This window comes from Dipodomys merriami, unplaced genomic scaffold (assembly GCF_024711535.1).
Source record: "Dipodomys merriami isolate MVZ:Mamm:240054 unplaced genomic scaffold, mDipMer1.0.p SCAF_7, whole genome shotgun sequence".
In the NCBI taxonomy this organism is placed as follows: Eukaryota; Metazoa; Chordata; class Mammalia; order Rodentia; family Heteromyidae; genus Dipodomys; species Dipodomys merriami.
In genome coordinates, this window is record NW_027206290.1 from 34,699,671 (window position 1) to 34,718,095 (window position 18,425).

The 18,425-nt window shown below is 39.2% G+C and overlaps 1 protein-coding gene across 1 annotated transcript in view; it reads left to right on the forward strand.

The window, feature by feature from the left end:
• Window positions 1-18,425, forward strand: part of Capza1 (capping actin protein of muscle Z-line subunit alpha 1) — a 50,051-nt gene extending 31,626 nt beyond the window's left edge. Inside the window, exons 4-10 of the mRNA XM_070006312.1 lie at window positions 2,872-2,935; window positions 4,171-4,377; window positions 8,233-8,312; window positions 8,860-8,938; window positions 14,506-14,577; window positions 16,345-16,407; window positions 16,782-18,425. Coding sequence (XP_069862413.1) covers window positions 2,872-2,935; window positions 4,171-4,377; window positions 8,233-8,312; window positions 8,860-8,938; window positions 14,506-14,577; window positions 16,345-16,407; window positions 16,782-16,922 — 706 coding nt within the window. The 3' untranslated portion in view covers window positions 16,923-18,425. The remainder of the gene's footprint in view (window positions 1-2,871; window positions 2,936-4,170; window positions 4,378-8,232; window positions 8,313-8,859; window positions 8,939-14,505; window positions 14,578-16,344; window positions 16,408-16,781) is intronic.

Sequence of the window (18,425 nt, forward strand, 5' to 3'; positions counted from 1 at the left end):
ATGGCCCAAAGTAAGCTGGGCGCTGGTGGCTCACACCTGTAATTCTAGCTACTCAGGCAGCTGACATCTGAGAATCAAGGTTCAAAGCCAGCCCAGGCAGGAAAGTCTGTGAGACTGTTATCTCCAATAAACCACTCAGAAAACTGGAAGTGGTGCTGTGGCTCAGGTGGTAGAATGCTAGCCTTGAGCTAGTTTTTGTGGCCCAAAGTTTTTGTGGAGAATGAAACAGAATTAGAAGATGACCAGAAAGAGGTGGGATGGGCATCATGAAAGATTTTTTTTTTTTTTTTTTTTGGTCGGTCGTGGGGCCTGAACTATGGGCCTGGGCACTGTCCCTCAGCTCTTCAGCTCAAGGCTAGCACTCTACCACTTGAGCCAAAGCACCCCTTCCGGCTTTTTCTGCTTATGTGGTACCGAGGAATTGAACCCAGGGCCTCGTGCATGCAAGGCAAGCACTCTACCACTGAGCTACCTTCCCAGCCCATGAAAGATGTTTTAATGTAAAGCACAATATAATAATCATAAAATCATTTTGGTATGATATATAATTGATTTAGATTTTGCCTACAGAAAGCTGTGGTAAGAGCTGTTGCCCAGGAAATACTAATCTTTCTCTCTATTTAGATACTTTTCTGGAGCCCATTTTTTGTTTGTTTGTTTGTTTTTGTTTTTGATAGTCCTGGTGTTTGAACTGCTCGCTATACAGGTGCTCTTCTGCTGAGCCTCGTTGGAGCACATTTTGAGCTCCAGCCTTTTGGAGCACATTTTGGACAGGAGATTGTGTGTGTGTGTGTGTGTGTGTGTGTGTGTGTGTGTGTGTGTGTGTGTGTGTGTGTGTGTGTGTGTGTGTGTGTGTGTGTGTGTGTGTGTGTGTGTGTGTGTGTGTGTGTGTGTGTGTGTGTGTGTGTGTGTGTGTGTGTGTGTGTGTGTGTGTGTTTCCCCTTTTGGTGGTGGTGGTAATGGGTTTTTTGTTGTGGTGGTGGTGGTGCTTGTTTCCTTGCACTGCTAGGGTAAACACAGAGCCTTGCATATGTTAGGCAAATAATGTAATTAAACTATATCCCCAGCCATGAAGCTCATTCTATTTTTTTTTTTTTTTGTCAGTTGTGGGGCTTGAACTCTGGGCCTGGGCTCTGTCCCTCAGCTCTTCATCTCAAGGCTAGCACTCTACCACTTGAGCCACAATGCCACTTCCAATTTTCTGGTGGTTTATTGGAGATGAGTCTCACGGACTTTCCTACCTGGGCTCGCTTTGAACTGCGATGTTCAGATCTCAGCCTCCTGAGTAGCTAGGATTACAGGCCTTGAGCTACCGGTAACCAGCTTGAAGCTCATTCTTGAAACTAGATTCTGAAAACATAGTATTTACAAATTGTCACTGTAATTTATAAATTATCATTGTCATCATGAATGATGCCCTGGTTATAATTTGTTTAGGCAAGTAACCACACATTAAATATGCACTCAAATAGAATCTGCCATAGAAAAGAATATTTATCATTTGCTAATTCAGTTCTACTCTTTGACTGAACCTCTTCTATATCATGGTAATAGGTGTTTATGCAAACTGATTACTTTTAGTAATGAATTCTTTGAAAACAAAGCAGGTTCTTTAATTTGCCTGCCATGTTAGCCATAATTTTATCCTTGATAGCTACCCAAAATAAATCTCTATTTCATGTGACAAGGTATTTCTTGAGTACATTAAGGTAGACTGTTATTTAAGAGTGATCACAACTCTAAACTTATTATCCCATTTCTAAATATGATTGACTAGAAGTTGGTATATAGTTTAAATGCTTCAGTTGCTTTAGTTGAACTAACATTAAAGGTTTATATGTAAATGTTCTGATTCTTATAAACTCTGGGTTTATGGAGAACCTTCTTGTTAAAGGAGGATTTCCCTCTCTCCTCCTTCTCTCCCTTTCTCCCTCCCCCCTTCTTCCTTTCCTTTCCCTCCCTCCCTTCTTCCTTCCTTTCCTTCGTTTCCTTCGTTTCCTTCCTTCGTTTCCTTCCTTCCTTCCTTCCTTCCTTCCTTCCTTCCTTCCTTCCTTCCTTCCTTCTCTTCTTCCTCTCTATCTCTCTCTCTCTCTCTCTCTCTCTCTCTCTCTCTCTCTCTCTCTCTCTCTCTCTCTCTCTCTCTCTCTCTCTCTTTTCTTCCAGGGTTTGAATTCCTCTGGTACTCCACCACTCAAGCCATGCCACCAGCCCTGAATTTTTGCTAGTAAATTGGAGATAGCATTTTGGGGACTTGTCTGTATTGGCTGACTTTGAACTGTAATCCTCAGTTCTCAGCCTCTTGAGTTGGTAGGATTACAGGTCTGAACCACTGGCACCTGGGTCATTCTAAGATAGGACGTTATTTGAGAGTGCTGTGGGTTGGGAGGGTTGGGCAAGAATGTTGAAAGGTGTGATACTGATCAAGATGCATTGTATTCTTAAACTGCTTGGTTAAATGGCAACTCGAATGTACAATTACATACAGATAATAAAAAAATAAAAGGAGTGCTAAATAGAATGACATAATGAAACTTAAATTTTATAATAGGCACTGACTATGATTATTTTAATCAGTATATCAGGAGACAGAGGCTAAAGCAAGATGGTACTTCCAAGATTCTTAGAGTAATTAGTTGGTAGTGATTGGACTAGAGTGGAAGCAGTGAAGTTAGGTGGAAGTTTTACTTAGGTAAATTATAATTAGAACATTATTCATGATGGCAATTTCAAGTGATGACATCTAAAATACAGGCTTACAGAATCTAGTCAAGTCAGATTTTAGGTGGATTGGATGTAAAATGTCAGAGAAAAATTTCTACAGATTTTACTTCAGCAGCTGGTAAAATTATTATTTAAATTTTTTCTAAACAGTGCATTTGCCCAGTATAACATGGATCAGTTCACACCTGTGAAGATAGAAGGATATGAAGATCAGGTAATAACTGCCTGTTAGATAGACTTGTTCTGCCAAGTAGTAGCAAAGGAACCAAAGCAGATGGGTGAATTAGGTTCTGAATAAATTCATGTCCTAGTTTTTATAGTTTAGGTACAGTTTCTTTTTCTTTTCTTTCTTTCTTTTTTTTTTTTTTTTTTTTTGGTTGTTGGTGGTGGTTGTGGGGCCTGAATTCTGGGCCTGAACACTGTCCCTCAGCTCACAGCTAGCACTCTACCACTTGAGCCACAGCCCCACTTCAGGCTTTTTCTGCTTATGTGCTGCTGAGGAATTGAACCCTGGGCCTCATGTATGCGAGACAAGCACTCTACCACTGAGCCAACTTCCCAGCCCTATGTTAGGGAATTCTTCCTGTTTCTGATAGTAGTTTTTCTTAGAGACCTAACAAGAAGAGTAAAAGAAGAAATGAGTTGAGTCTTAACAGGTTTTCAAGTTGTTTCTAATTCTCCTTGCTAAGAATAAAAGGAGACGTCATAGTTAATGGAAAACAAAACATTTTTATTGAAATTTAGGCTACTCTTAAGTTAACTTGGGAATTTGTTGATTGGGATATGGGGTGAGAAAAATATCTCACTTAATATTTTTTTGTTTCACTTTTGAACTATATGAATGTATTACCTGTTTTGCATGCTAGTACAGTGGCTCTAGAAATGTTTCATAAAATGTGTGAGGAAAGAATACAAGAGTACATAAAAGTGCTGGTGGCTCATGCCTGTAATCCTAATTACTCAGGAGATTGAGGTCTGAGGATTGCAATTCAAAGCCAGGTTGGGCATGAAAGTCTCTAAGGCTCTTTCTCCAATAAAACATTAAAAAAAAATGTGGAGCTGTGGCTTACGTGGTAAGTTACTACTACTAGCCTTGAGCAAAGTATCTCAAGGACATGCCCAGGCCCTGAGTTCAGGATCTGGTGCCTGCGCCAGCTAGGTATGAAGCATTTGTATTACATTAGACATTAAGCATTACATTAGATAGAAATCAAGAAGTGACGATTATCATTAGGTGGGATAATTTGCAGTTATAAGTTGGATTATCTACAAATATAATAATTTTATGAGTGAAAATGAGACTTAATTGAAAAGTCAATATGAAAGTAATCTGGCTAAATGAAGTTAACTTCCCTCCTCATAATCTTTATTTACTTTTTGTTTTTCAAAATGTGATGAGCTGTCTTTTTTTTAATAGAGTTATTCATATATGTAATTCTTCTTTGGAAGGTCCTAATAACAGAGCACGGTGACCTGGGTAATAGCAGATTTTTAGATCCAAGGAACAAAATTTCCTTTAAGTTTGATCACTTACGGAAAGAAGCAAGTGACCCCCAGCCAGAGGAAGTAGATGGAAGTTTGAAGTCTTGGAGAGAATCCTGTGACAGTGCTTTAAGAGCCTACGTGAAAGATCATTATTCCAACGGCTTCTGTACTGTTAAGTATCTGCCTGCTTTCATATCAGAAAATGTCTTATTTCATACATTTCCCTATTCCCTTTGAGGCTTTAGCTTACTAATCTTTACTTCTTCCTTCTTAGTTATGTTCTTTTTGTTTTGTTCACTAAATCATTTTTGGAAAGAGCATACAATTACATGGAAAATTTCTTTTTAAAATCACAATGCATAATAATTTTAGATCTCAGAGTATTTTACATTTCTTTTTTATGCAAAATCAACTTATACCTATCAAAAAGTTTTTAAAGGCCTTGTGATCTGGACATTATGACACAGGCCTGTAGTTAAAGCTGCTTAATAGGCTAAGTCTGAAATCCCAAGGTTTCAGACCATTCTAGGCAGCATAACAAATCCCTATCTCTGAAAAGAAAGAAAAGGTCTTTAGCTTAGATGTGTGTGGGGGGAATCATAAATTGAAATTTTTAGGAAGCTATTGCCCATGTTTATGGCTGTTTGTTTACAGGGCCTTGCACTCTACCACTGAGCTATACCTGCTTTTATTTTCAGTGAGGGTGGGAGATGGGGGTGGGAGAATGTGGGTGTGCATGCATACATGCATGCCTGTGTGTCAGTATTGAGGCTTTAACTTAGGGCCGCTTGCTCTGTTTGGCTTTTTCACTTATGCCTGGTGTTCTACCACTCAATCTATACCTTCACTTGAAGTTTTTTTTCTGGTTAATTGGAGGTTAGACTTCTTCAGATTTGTCTTCCCACGATGACTTTGAACTTAGATCCTGAGATCTCAGTAGCTGGGATTACAAGTGTTTCAGCGGCACCCAGCTTTGCATTGTTCTTTGGTCTTTTTTTTTTTCCAGAGGAATAATATTGGGGTTTGAATTCAGGGCCTCAAGCTAGCTTGGCTTTCTTCCTGGGCTAGTGCTCTGCAGTTGAGCCACTTTTTCAGCCTGGCTTTTTGCTGCTTATTTTGGAGACAGAGTCTTATGGACTTTACTGCCTAGGCCGGCCTCAAATCATGGTCTTCCAGATCTCAGCCTATTGAGTAGCTAGGATATTGTAAGCTATCAACTGTATTATATTTTAGATAAAATCTCAATTCCTTTCAAGCTACTCTCCTAGATTCCAATCTGTCTGTTTTATACTGGATGATAGGCATGTACAATCAAGTTTAGCAATTAGTCAAAAATGGGTCTAGTGAACTTTTTTTTTGGTGGGGGGGGTCCGGTCGTGGGGCCTGAACTCTGGGCCTGGGCGCTGTCCCTCAGCTCTTCAGCTCAAGGCTAGCACTCTACCACTTGAGCCACAGCGCCACTTCCGGCTTTTTTCTTTTTGCTTATGTGGTGCTGAGGAATCGAACCCAGGGCCTAAGGCATGCAAGGTAAGCACTCTACCACTGAGCCACCTTCCCAGCCCCTCTAGTGAACTTTTTAAATAAGGAAGCCTCAAATGGTGATCCTCCTATGTCAGTTTCTCCAGATTACAGTTCCTAGTTTTTTATTTGTTTTGTTTGGTCTTGCTAAGTAATCCAAATTGATCTCAAACTCTGTCTGCCATGCTGGGATTATAGTCCTGTACCACCATACCTGGCTTTGTTACTGAATTTTACATAATCCAACTAGCTACTTTTAAAAAAGATCTTTTTTGTTGTTGTTATATGTTTTTTATTGTAAGAATACTGTACAGAGGGGTTACAGTTACATGAGCAAAGTAATGAGTACATTTCCTTTTTTATTTTGTCGGTCGTGGGCTTGAACTCTGGGCCTGAGCGCTGTCCCTCAACTCTTCAGCTCAAGGCTAGCGCTCTACCACTTGAGCTACAGCACTACTTCCGGTTTTCTGGTGGTTTATTAGAGATAAGAGTTTCACGGACTTTCCTGCCCGGGCTGGCTTTGAACCTCGATCCTCAGATCTCAGCCTCCTGAGTAGCTAGGATTACAGGCATGAGCCACCGGTGCCTGGCTTGCATTTCCTATTGAGCATGGTTACCTCCTCCTCTGTTTTTCCCTTACCATCCCTTCCCTCCCACTACCCCCCCAAAAAAATATCTTTTGCTAAGACTGCTTATTAACACTTCCAAGTCTTCTTACTCTCTGTAGTTATTTCTTTTCATCTCCCCTATCTTTCTAAACTTAGGCATACCCCAAGGCTATATATCTCTGTCTCAGAAGGACTAGTCGATTTAATCAAAAGTAACATAGATTTCTATCAGAAAACAACAGGTTTGTGTTTCACTTTCAACCATATATTTTCTTGAATAACCAACCTTGAGCAAGAATTCTGAACCTTAGCTCTGTCATCAGTAGATGGTAACATATTGTTGTTTTGTTTTTTGTTTTTTGTTTTGTCGGTCTTGGGGCTTGAACTGTGGCCTAGGTGCTGTCCCTGAGCTCTTCAGCTCAAGGTGAGTGCTCTCCCGCTTGAGCCACAGCACCACTTCTGGTTTTTTGGTGGTTAATTGGAGATAAGAGTCTCGTGGACTTTCCTGCCCAGGCTGGCTTTGAACTGCTATCCTCATTTCTCAGCCTTCTGAATAGCTAAGATTAGAGGTATGAGCCACCAGCACCTGACATGTTTTTAAACCAGATTTGTAAAAACAAACATTTTGTGCCAGGCGAACCAGAAACCAGAAGAAACCACCAGAAAACTGGAAGTGGCACTGTGGCTCAAGTGGTAGAGCGCTAGCCTTGAGCTGAAGAGCTCAGAGACAGCACCCAGGCCCAGAGTTCAAGCCCCACTACCAAAAAAATATATTTTTGTGTGTGTGAACTATAAAGCACTACTTCTTTTCTGTGCTTTCCCTGGGTGACTGTTTTCATTCACATCTCCCACTGTAAGAGCTGGTGTTTCTAACTAGACATTTCGATAAGCATTTCTCAATTAGTAAATGATACCTGTTGGGATAGATTAATGTCTTTCCAAGACATTCAAGTGTGCAAATGTTTTGACCTCTTCCCTTTGCTCTTCAATTGCAGCATATTGCTCAACTTTTGATTTGTTTTATTTTGCTCGGGATTAAATCTATGACCTCAGCACATTCTAGGCAAGTGCTTCTACTACTGAACTACATTTCCAGCTCTAGACTTCTCATGGTATTTCCGTAACTTGTCTGAAACTGTTTCTTTTTTTCCCCCCATTACCATTGATACCAACACAGATTATTGTCTAGATTAATGTCACCCCTAATCAACCTTCAACTTTTTTTCCATTTTATCATGTGCACATCAATAGTGACTGTTCTCAAAAATAACAATTCTGGTCTTTTAAATTTCTGTTTGGTTTTGGTAAAATAAACTCAACTTTTTTGGGGGGAAGAGGGTCCTTGAACTCAGTGCCTGGGCATTGTCCCCGAGCTCAAGGCTAACACTCAACCACTTGAGACACAGCACTACTTCCGGTTTTTAAGTGGTTAATTGAAGAAGAGTCCCATGGGGACTTTTCTGCCTGGTCTGTCTTCAAACCATGATCCTCAGATCTCAGCCTTCCTAGTAGCTAGGATTACAGGCATGAGCCACCAGCACCTGTCCATAAAGTCAACTCTAAGTTCTTCTACTATATAATCATGCTCCTGTTTTGTGTCCTCCCACCTAACAGAACTAATTTCCATTCCCTTAACAATTTCTTTGTTTCTTGCCTGAATTTGTTGTTCTTTATCCTCAGCCTAAGATCAGGATGTTTTCATAAAGTCCAGGCTAAGTGGCAAAAATAGTATTTCCCTCTGCATTCATTGAACCACAGTATTCAGCTAGAACTCACAATATTCAGCTTTGTGTTCATGTTCCAAGAATACTATTATGTCGTATTCTTTGTCCCCTCAGTATTTAGTACACTGCTTTTATAAGTTGTTGTTTAAATTAAATATGTTTTTCCCAAACAATAGGTTTATGCTAAAACTATAGATGGACAACAGACTATAATTGCATGTATTGAAAGCCACCAGTTTCAGCCTAAAAACTTCTGGTAAGAAATGAATGTTCTTTTCCTTTTGTTTCTAATTTATTTTGCAAACAAAGTCTGGTTTTTAATCTTAACTGTTGAGATAGATTAATTGACCTGGAGACTTTAGTTCTCTATAAAATGTGAGATTGAACCATTGTTTAGATTCTTTCCAAGATTTTATTATATCTTTAAAATCCCATTATATTGACTGACAAGTCATTACTAAGTTGTCTACCTAAAAGTCTGTTTTACTCTGGTATAGGGTTAATAATGTTTAGTTATATAACTCTGCAACCAAAGCAGGCTATCAATCCTATTTAGAAAAGGCACCAGTTTTCCTTCAGAAGGAATGAAAGATAAGTGATAATACAGATAGCTTAGTAAAGGTTATGTTTAACTAATCCATTTGGATCCAAACTTATACTTGAATAGACCAAGTCTTAGGTTTATCAAATTGGAAGTGAATTTGTCGTTTTCTTCCTTTTTCTAACCTATCTGCTTTTGACAGTTTACCTTTCTTTTGCCTATTACTGATTCTGCAGCATTGTATATGTGTGTGTTTTAATAGGAATGGTCGTTGGAGATCAGAGTGGAAGTTCACAATCACACCACCTACAGCCCAGGTGGTTGGAGTGCTGAAGATTCAGGTAAGATTCCAGGATGGAATGGATAAATGGATAATGGTTAAAACTTCACATTTTAAGCAAGGCTCCCATGTCTCACACCTACTCTGGAAGCTGAGATATGAGGATCCTGGTTCATTACAGAGCCAGACTGGGCAGGAAATCTGTGAGACTATCTCCAAATCTCCAATAGACTACTCAGAAAAAGTGAAAGTAGTGCTGTGGCTCAAGTGGTAGAGAGCTAGCCTTAAGCACAAAGAGGCTCAGGGACAATGCCCAGGCCCTAAGTTCAAGCCCCAACTAAAAAACCTTCACATTTTAAAATAAAGCTGTTGCCGGACGCCTGTGGCTCACACCTGTAATCCTAGCTACTCGGGTGGCTGAGATCTGAGGATCATGGTTCAAAGCCAGCCTGGGCAGGAAAGTCCGAGAAACTCTTATCTCCAGTAAACCACCAGAAAACTGGAATTGGCGCTGGGACTCAAGGGGTAGAGTGCTTGCCTTGAGCTGAAGAGCACAGGGACAGCACCCAAGCCCAGAGTTCAAGCCCCATGACCGACATAAAATAAAATAAAGATGCAAGTTATCTTTGCTTTGATATTAGAAATAAGGACTAGTACAGTGCTTGCCTAGCGTGCATAAGACCCTGAATACAATCCCTTGTTAGTGCAAAAAAGAAAGAAAAGAAGGCTGGGTACCAGTGGCTCACACCTGTAATCCTAGCTAAGGAGGCTAAGATCTGACACACCTGTAATCCTAGCTAAGGAGGCTAAGATCTGAAGATCAGGATTGAAAGCCAGCCTGAGGAGAAAATGAGACTCTGATCTTCAATAAACCACCAGAAAACCACAAGTGGCCCGTGGTTCAAGTGGTAGAGTGCTAGCATTGAGCTGAAGAGCAGAGGGACAGCGCCCAGGCCGAGAGTTCAAGCCCCATGACTGACAAAAAAAATAAAAATAAAAGGAAAGAAAAGAAAACAGAAGAGAGAAGGGAAAAGGAAAGAAATAGAGACAAGACTACCACTGACCTGGCCTCTGATTCTTAAATAGACCCCATATTATTTGTACTTATACCCTATCCATGATACATTTTGGTCTTGGACTTCTAGTTTCACTCTGTAACCAAATTGAACTTGAATTTGTGATCTGTCTTCCTCACCTTTTCAAGTGCTGAGATTATAGGCATGTACCACCACACCCAGCTCAAACACTAGTTTTGTCTTTTTGGTTTTAAACATTTGCCCCTGTTGAAGAAGATACCTAATTTTGTCCTGTAAGAGTATATATTGATATATATTGCTTATGGAAATTATTTTTTTTTCAAATAGGATCATGGTTTCTACCTCAAACTTGACTGTTTAGTTTATACTTTTCTGAATATCATTTTAAAAAATTTTACTTTCTACTTGGAGCAAAGTAGCATCCCAGTCATCTCATTGAGAAGTATAATGTATGTTCTTTTTCCCCATGGTAGAATTGTATGTGCACGCATGCAAGCATGCATTGCTCCTAGGGCTTCAACTCAGGGCATGAGGACTGTCCCTGAGCATTTTTGTGCAAGGCTAGCACTCTACCACTTGAGCTACAGCTCCACTGCCTGCTTTTTTGGTAGTTAACTGGAGATAAGAGTCTCATGGAATTCCTTTCCTTGGGCTAACTTTGAACCTCCATCTCAGATCTAGGTGTCCTGAGTAGCAAGGACTATAGCATGAGCCACCAAAACTTGGATCTTTTTAACATTAAAAAAAAATTATCTTGGGGCTGGGGGTTTAGACCAGCGGAAGGGCGCCCGCCCAGCGCGCGCAAGGCCCTGGGTTCGGTCCTCAGGCCTGGAAAAAAATAAAATAAAATAAATTATCTTTAAGGAGTTGTATAAAGGAGTTTTAATTTACCATGTTAGTTTATGAGTATGGTTTGTCTTGATTAATGTCACTCCTTCCTAATGCATGTTTGATGAAGTTTTAGTTCTTTTGACCTAATTCAAATCCTCCCTTCCCCTCCCTCATTTTCCTCTTCCCCTCTTCCCTCTCCTCCTCCTCCTCCTCCTCCTTTTCTTCCTCTTCCTTTTCTTCCTCTTCCTTTTCTTCCTCCTCCTCTTCCTTTTCTTCCTCCTCCTCCTCCTCCTCGTCCTCGTCCTCGTCCTCCTCCTCCTCCTCCTCCTCCTCCTCCTCCTCCTCCTTTTCTTCTTCTTTCTTCTTCGTTGGTTATGGACTTGAACTCAGAGCCTGGGTGCTATCCCTGAGCTCTTTTGCTCAAGGGTAGATAGCACTCTACCACTTTGAGACACAGCTCCCTTCTACTTTTTTGGTGGCTAATTGGAGATAAGAGTCTCAGACTGGGGCTGGGAAGGTGGCTCAGTGGTAGAGTGCTTGCCTTGCATGCCTGAGGCCCTGGGTTCGATTCCTCAGCACCACATAAGCAAAAAGAAAAAAGCTGGAAGTGGCGCTGGCTCAAGTGGTAGAGTGCTAGCCTTGAGCTGAAGAGCTGAGGGACAGCGCCCAGGCCCAGAGTTCAGGCCCCACGACCGGGAAAAAAAAATGAAAATAAAAAGTCTCAGATTGCCCAGGCTGGCATTGAACCAGGATTCTCAGCTCTCAGCCTCCTGATTAGGATTACAGGAGTGAGCCACCAGTGCCCAGCCTGGCTTCTAACTTGTCTTTCTACATATGTGAACATGACGTTACTAAAATACCTCAAGCTTCAGCTGTAACATAGAGTTAATAGTAGTCCCTAGCTTATAGCATTTTGTAAAGACTAAGCAAAATAAATAATGAGTAAAATATTATGCATAGTTTCTAACACATTGTAGGGCTTAATAAATAATAGCTGTAATAGTAAAGGTTACTGCACTTGTCTTCAGAAATCAATTTCCAAAAATTGGGCTGGTGATGTAGCTCAGTGGAAGAGAGCTTTCCTAATATGAGTGAAGCATGGGTTTGGTTCTCCGCACTGGACAAAGAGAGAGAGAGAGAGAGAGAGAGAGAGAGAGAGAGAGAGAGAGAGAGAGAGAGAGAGAAAGAAAGAGAGAGAGAGTGTGTGTGTGTGTGTAAAAGCTCATTATCTCATTGCTGACCCTTCACCTGATAAGTGGACCAAGATAGCTGAATCTTCTCAACAAAATACCTGACTCAGTAATTCATAAGCAACAGAATTGTATTGCTCTCATTTTGGAAGCTAACATCCAAGTTCAAAGTGCCAACTCATTCAGCAACTTAGTATGACTGAAGATGTTGCTTTCTTGCCTGATCCTCACAGTGCAGAGGGGGAACATTGCCTCATAAGGCCCAAACACAGAAAGGGAACTCATTCAGGCTTTTTTTGTAAGGGTGGAGCCCTATGAGGTCCTACCTGTTGATAATGTCACTGTGGATATGAGGTTCAGTGTAAGAATTTTGCAAGGACATAACAGTGAGACTGTAGTGTATGAAGGTAATGGCATTATCTGAATTAACTGTTATCATCTGTAAGAGGATAAACTGAATTCTAATTTGATTTATAAAGAGCTTTGTTCTTTATAGTTCTTTATTTCCTAAGTGTCTCCAGACATCTTTCTTTCCACATTCATTTGCAGTGAGATCTTTGTTCTTTCAACTAAACCAATTATACTTCATTCTCATATTCCTCATCCCAAGGCTATATACTTTGCTCAGGTAGAGACCTTATCCACTTAGGTGGTATTACTATATTCAAGACTGTTCAAATGAACAGTCATTCTATTCTGTTTAGCCAGTTTGTAGTCATACTAAGATAACTGAACCTATCTTTTAAGTTGCCAGAACTTCCTGAATGTTACAGTTTTGTATCTTGTATACTCTTCCTTCTTGCTAGTTTTTGTTTTTTTTTTTTTTGGTCGGTCGGTCGTGGGGCTTGAACTCTAGACTTAGATACTGTCCCTGCACTCTTCAGCTCAAGGTGAGCACTCTACTGCTTGAGCCACAGTGCCACTTCCGGTTTTCTAGTGGTTTATTAGAGATAAGAGTCTCAAGGACTTTCCTGCCTGGGCTGGCTTTGAACCAAGATGCTCAGATCTCAGCCTCCTAAGTAGCTAGGATTATAGGTGTGAGCCACCGGTGCCCGGCTAGTTTGTTTTTTGCTTTTTGTTTTTTTTTTTTTTTTAATTATAACACTTCACTTTACCTTGTCTTCAAACTTTTTTTTTTTCTTTGTGCTTCTGGGGATTGAACCTAAGGTCTCAAATGTGCTAGACAAATACTTTACCATTGAGCTACATCCTTAGCCCCCAAAATGCTTTATTTACAGTCTAAATTCACCAATAAAATCTTTTTAGTCCTGCCTTTAACTCTCAGTTAAGTTTGTCTTGTATTTGAGCAAATCTATTTATCAATGTTAATATTAGTGCATATGGAGAGAAACACATATTGAGATCCATTAAAATTGTTTGGCTAGGTACAATGGCTCAAACTTTAATCCTAGCTTTATGTAGGAAGTAAAGATTAGGGAAATGGAGGTCTGAGGCCAATGTACTATTCAAATTCAGAACCACTAAAAACAAACAGAAAAAAATACCCTTGCTTTTCACAGAGAAAAAACTCATATTTAAGGGTTGCCCTCATCTGCAATTCTAGCTTCTCGGGTAGAAGGATCTCAGTCCTTACCTGGCTGAGACAGAAGCGTGAGTGAGACACTTATTTTGAAAAAAATAACTAATGCAAAAGGGATTAGGGATGTGGCTCAAGTACCGGAGAACCTGACCATGAGTTCAGACCCCCAATAATACTAAAAAAAAAAAAACAACAAAAAACCCCATCATTTAATTATTTTAAGATGGCTAGGAGTAAAATCTTATTTTTCTATTTACAATGACTAGCACAGTGCCTTGATGTAATTAGCACCTAATAAGCAATTACTAGACTTAATAAACAATCATTTTTTTCCTGCTAAGGAAAGATAATTCTTATATTAAAGAATTCTGTGAATTCTAATTAGTACTGTGAATTTTCATATGATTATGTTATTTGTTCAGAGTTGGTAAGAATGGGCTACCAGGGCTGGGTATGTAACTAAGTGGTAGAACGCTTGCCTAACAATGTGTAAGGTTCTAGGTTTGATTCCTTCATACTGAAAAATAGAGACAGAGAGAAGAAAAAGTATATATGTACTTTAACCAAGTATAGTGGCACAAGTCTGATTTCAAGCCCTCAGAAGGCTAAGGCCTGGCTGGGCATTGGTGGTTCATGCCTTTAATCCTAGCTACTCAGGAGACTGGTAATCATGGTTCAAAGTCAAAAGCTAGAGCTGGAATGTAGCTCAGTGGCAAAGCACTTGCCTAGCAAGTGCAACGTGCTGGGTTCGATCCCAGTACCAAAAAAGAAAAGACAAAAAATACAGTTAAAAAAACACAAAGTCAAAAGCTAAGGGATAGTATCCAGGCCCTGAGTTCAAGCCCAATACCAATACCAATGGAAAAATAAATAAATTTGGAAGCCAGTGTAGGATGCATGTGAGAATTTGTTTCAAAAAAGAACAAAAGATATATCAATTAAGAAAAACTTAAAGCAGGAATTTGTGCCCTCAATGATAGGTTTTTATATGAACTATACATAAACTTGCTCAAATATTGTCTCAATACAGGTTCACTATTATGAAGATGGCAATGTTCAGTTGGTTAGTCATAAAGATGTACAAGATTCAGTAACTGTTTCTGTGAGTATGCAGTATTTTATGTTATACTTGTGTCTTGTTTTTCTTGAAGAAATTAGTTTGGGAGCTGGGGTAGTGGCTCAGTGGTAGAGTGCCTATCTAGCAAGCATAATTCCCTGAGTTCAAACCCCCAGTACCTGTGGGGGAGAACAAAGAGTGTTTTACCTGAGTGTTGCCATTTAATTTTGGCAGCTTTTTGAGTGCCTCTTACTACCAACTGAATATACTAGTTTACACTTTGTCTTAAGAGTGATTATGACTTTAAGAAAAATGTTGTTACCTTTCCTGCTGTGTCTTTTTCTTGATTGTAAAATTTACTCAAGAACAGCAATACCTATAGTCAGTAAATAACAGGAGAATGGAAGGTCAAACTAAATTCTGTAAGGCTATATTCACATCATTAGAGAAACAACACTTCTAGTAGTATTCAGTCAGTGTTGTGTTCTTTACCTTGACAGAAGAGCCATAATTTGTTTTCTAATTCTTGCTATTTAATTCTTTTTAAAAACTTATTTCCTTGTATTTGTAGAAGGTGTTGAGTACTACCAAATAGCTTTTGCTTATATATATTATATTTAGTAATGCTCACATTATTAAATATTAAAAGTGGTGTATGTGGCACTACACACATACTTCTGTAATCCCAGGCTGACAAAGATGGTGAGTTTGAGGCCAACAATGAAATCCTCCCACATTGTACAATTTTTATAGGCAAATAAATTTTTTCAATTAAAAAAGTTTGCTGGGTGCCAATGGCTCACACCTGTAATCTTACTCAGGAGGTTGAGATGTGAGGATTGTAGTTCAAAGCTAGCCCAGGCAGGAAAGCTCATGAGACTCTTAAGTTCCTAGGTGTTGTTGGTTTGCAATACCAGCTACAGAGGAGGCTAAGATCTGAGGATCATTGTTTGAAGCATACCTGGCAGAAAAGCACCTGATAGTTTTTTTGTTTTGTTTTGTTTTGCTTTTTCTGGTCCTGAGGCTTGAACTCTGTGATTGGTCACTGTCCATGAGCTTGTTTTTTGCTCAAGGCTAGTGCTCTACCACTTGAGCCATAGCACCATTCCTGGCTTTTTCTGTGATTAATTGGTGATAAAGAGTCTAAAGGACAGCATCCAGGATCTGAGTTGAAGCCCTAGGACTGGCCCAACACACAAAAAAAATTGGCTTGTTTTATAACATCTTAAGCTAGGAATATTTTCAAGTCATCAGCATTTCAACACTTAGTGATAATGACTTCTAGGTATCCAGTGGTAGAATGGAAAGAGTATTGATTTTTTTAGAGAAAACCTTTATTTGGATTCCATCTTTATCATAGAAAGGTTGTTAAATTTGATCTGGTCATGTAGGAGGATTCTGTTTTCATCTGCAAAGTGAAGATGATTCTGTGTTATCAGGATCAAAAGAGCTAATATACTTGTGAACACTTGGTAAACTAGAGGTTATATAAATGTCAGTATGGGGGCTGGGAAGATGGCTCAGTAGTAGAGTGCTTGCCTTGCATGCCTGAGGCCCTGGGTTCGATTCCTCAGCACCACACAAGCAAAAAAGAAAAAAGCCGGAGGTGGTGCTGTGGCTCAAGTGGTAGAGCGCTAGCCTTGAGCTGAAGAGCTGAGGGACAGCGCCCAGGCCCAGAGTTCAGGCCCCACGACCAGACCCCCCCAAAAAATAAAATAAAATAAAATAAATGTCAGTATGGATGGACTTTTCAGCATTTTTTTTGTTTTCTGCTTAACATTTTAAAAATTGTTTCTTTCTCCTCTTCCTTAGAATGAAATCCAAACTGCCAAGGACTTTATTAAAATCATAGAGAGTGCAGAAAATGAGTATCAGGTAAGAAGATGTGGCCCTAATTTCTCTGGCTCGAATACTTGACTATTTTGCTCTTAACATATACCATTAGACCTGTATCCTTTACTAAAAATGCTAAATACTAAAATACTAAAAACTAAAAATACTAAAGTGTAGAAACTATATACATTGTAATTTGACAATCAGCTTACAGTTGAGGATTTAGATTTATGCTAGTTTTAGCAATACAGTTAACTTTCTTGGTTTTCTTCACTTTTGAAAGGAGTTCAATAGAAACTAAATAGAAATGTCCTTTGTAGCATGTCCTTTCTCTGTAGGGTTATATATATAGGTTTTCATATTCACCACCAACTCTATTTCTGTTCATGCAACTCATCTTTAATTATTTGTTGCAGACAGCAATTAGTGAAAACTATCAAACAATGTCAGATACCACATTCAAGGCCTTGCGCCGGCAACTCCCAGTTACCCGCACCAAAATCGACTGGAACAAGATACTCAGCTACAAGATTGGCAAAGAAATGCAGAATGCTTAAAAGCTGACTATAGGATTCTTCAGTGTGTGGAAGGAAAAGGATTCAACGTGGTCATATGATAAATAAGTGGTTTATAAACAAGAGTGATATTTTGCTAGGGCTTTCAAAGTTAACTGATTTTCTAGCCTCATGGAATACTGTTGAACCTATAGCATTGTCTTGGTATATATTTTTTTGTGTTCTCTACCTTGTAGTTCTCTGTTATCACTATATCTACTAGTGTAAATCTTTTTTTTTTCCCCCTCCTTGCTACATTCAATGGAGAGATCTATCCTGGAGTCATTTTACAGTTTAGAAGATTTTCCTAGCCATGAATTCCTGTTATTGATTTAAACAGAAAATATGGTCAGTAGGGGTTTTGTTGTTGTTGTTTTTAACCCCTATTCTTCAATTCTTCAAAGCACTTCTGGTACCTGCAGTAGTTTTTACTGATCCACCAACAGCTAAAGAGGCTATGCTACAAATTAGCTAAATGGAAGACACATTCATCCTTCTCCCTCTGCTTAGATCATCACCTATAACATCTCACAAATGTAGTTTGCAGAAGTTTAGACTTTTCAGGTCTATAGGTTGGGGGGGTGCGCAGAGGAAATTTTCTAGAAATTCCATGATACTTGGCTTCTCTGGGGATCTTGTTTTTAAATCCAAAGAGTTGAACCACATTCCTTACACATGAACGTTTGCTTTTTTTTCATTCTCGCATTGTCTTCTCATTAAGCAGCATTGTAGTTAGAAACATCTACATTTTTAGGCAAGTTCTGCCCATTTATATTTTTGTTTCCTCTCCAAGAACTGCTGACATATTGTGGATGTAGTAGAGTATGAAACTTGAAAAACATAGATGTTGAAGGAATGAATAATAGGTATCTTGTGCTTTAAGATTTTGTGGCAGGATTGTAATATAGGCAAATGAAACAGACAACTATGTAAATCACAGAAACTAAACATGAACCAAAGTGAAAAGGATAACTTCCAGGCAGTATCTTTCTATTATTACCTGTTATTTAAGGGAATACTAGTGTTTTCTTCTAAATAGGTGTAAAACTTGTTCCAAATTACTCTTCCTTGATCCAGCCTGCCAAGAACTCATGTAACTGTGATATAAGCAACCCTTCCCAGGTATATTGGCAGGTATGTTTATGATCTCAGAATATGCAGGTAACATAGATATGATAATGACAACTGGTAATGGTGGATTCATTTACATTGTTTACACTTCTATGACCAGGCCTTAAGGGAAGGTCAGTTTTTTAAAAACCAAGTAGTGTCTTCCTACCTGTCTCCAAATAATTGTCAAAACAGAAGGGTGTTTGTGCTTCAGCTTTGTTTTTGCTCTGTAATACAGTCAAGCAACAGTTTGTTTTTCAGTGAAAGCTATGTAAGCATTTTTGTTTATTTCAAATAAAATATATTTGTATTATTTGTCATTCATACTATCCATCTATACCATGCTATCTTCTGTATCAGGTAGTCCAATAGAAATATACTTGTTTTGTTCTAAAA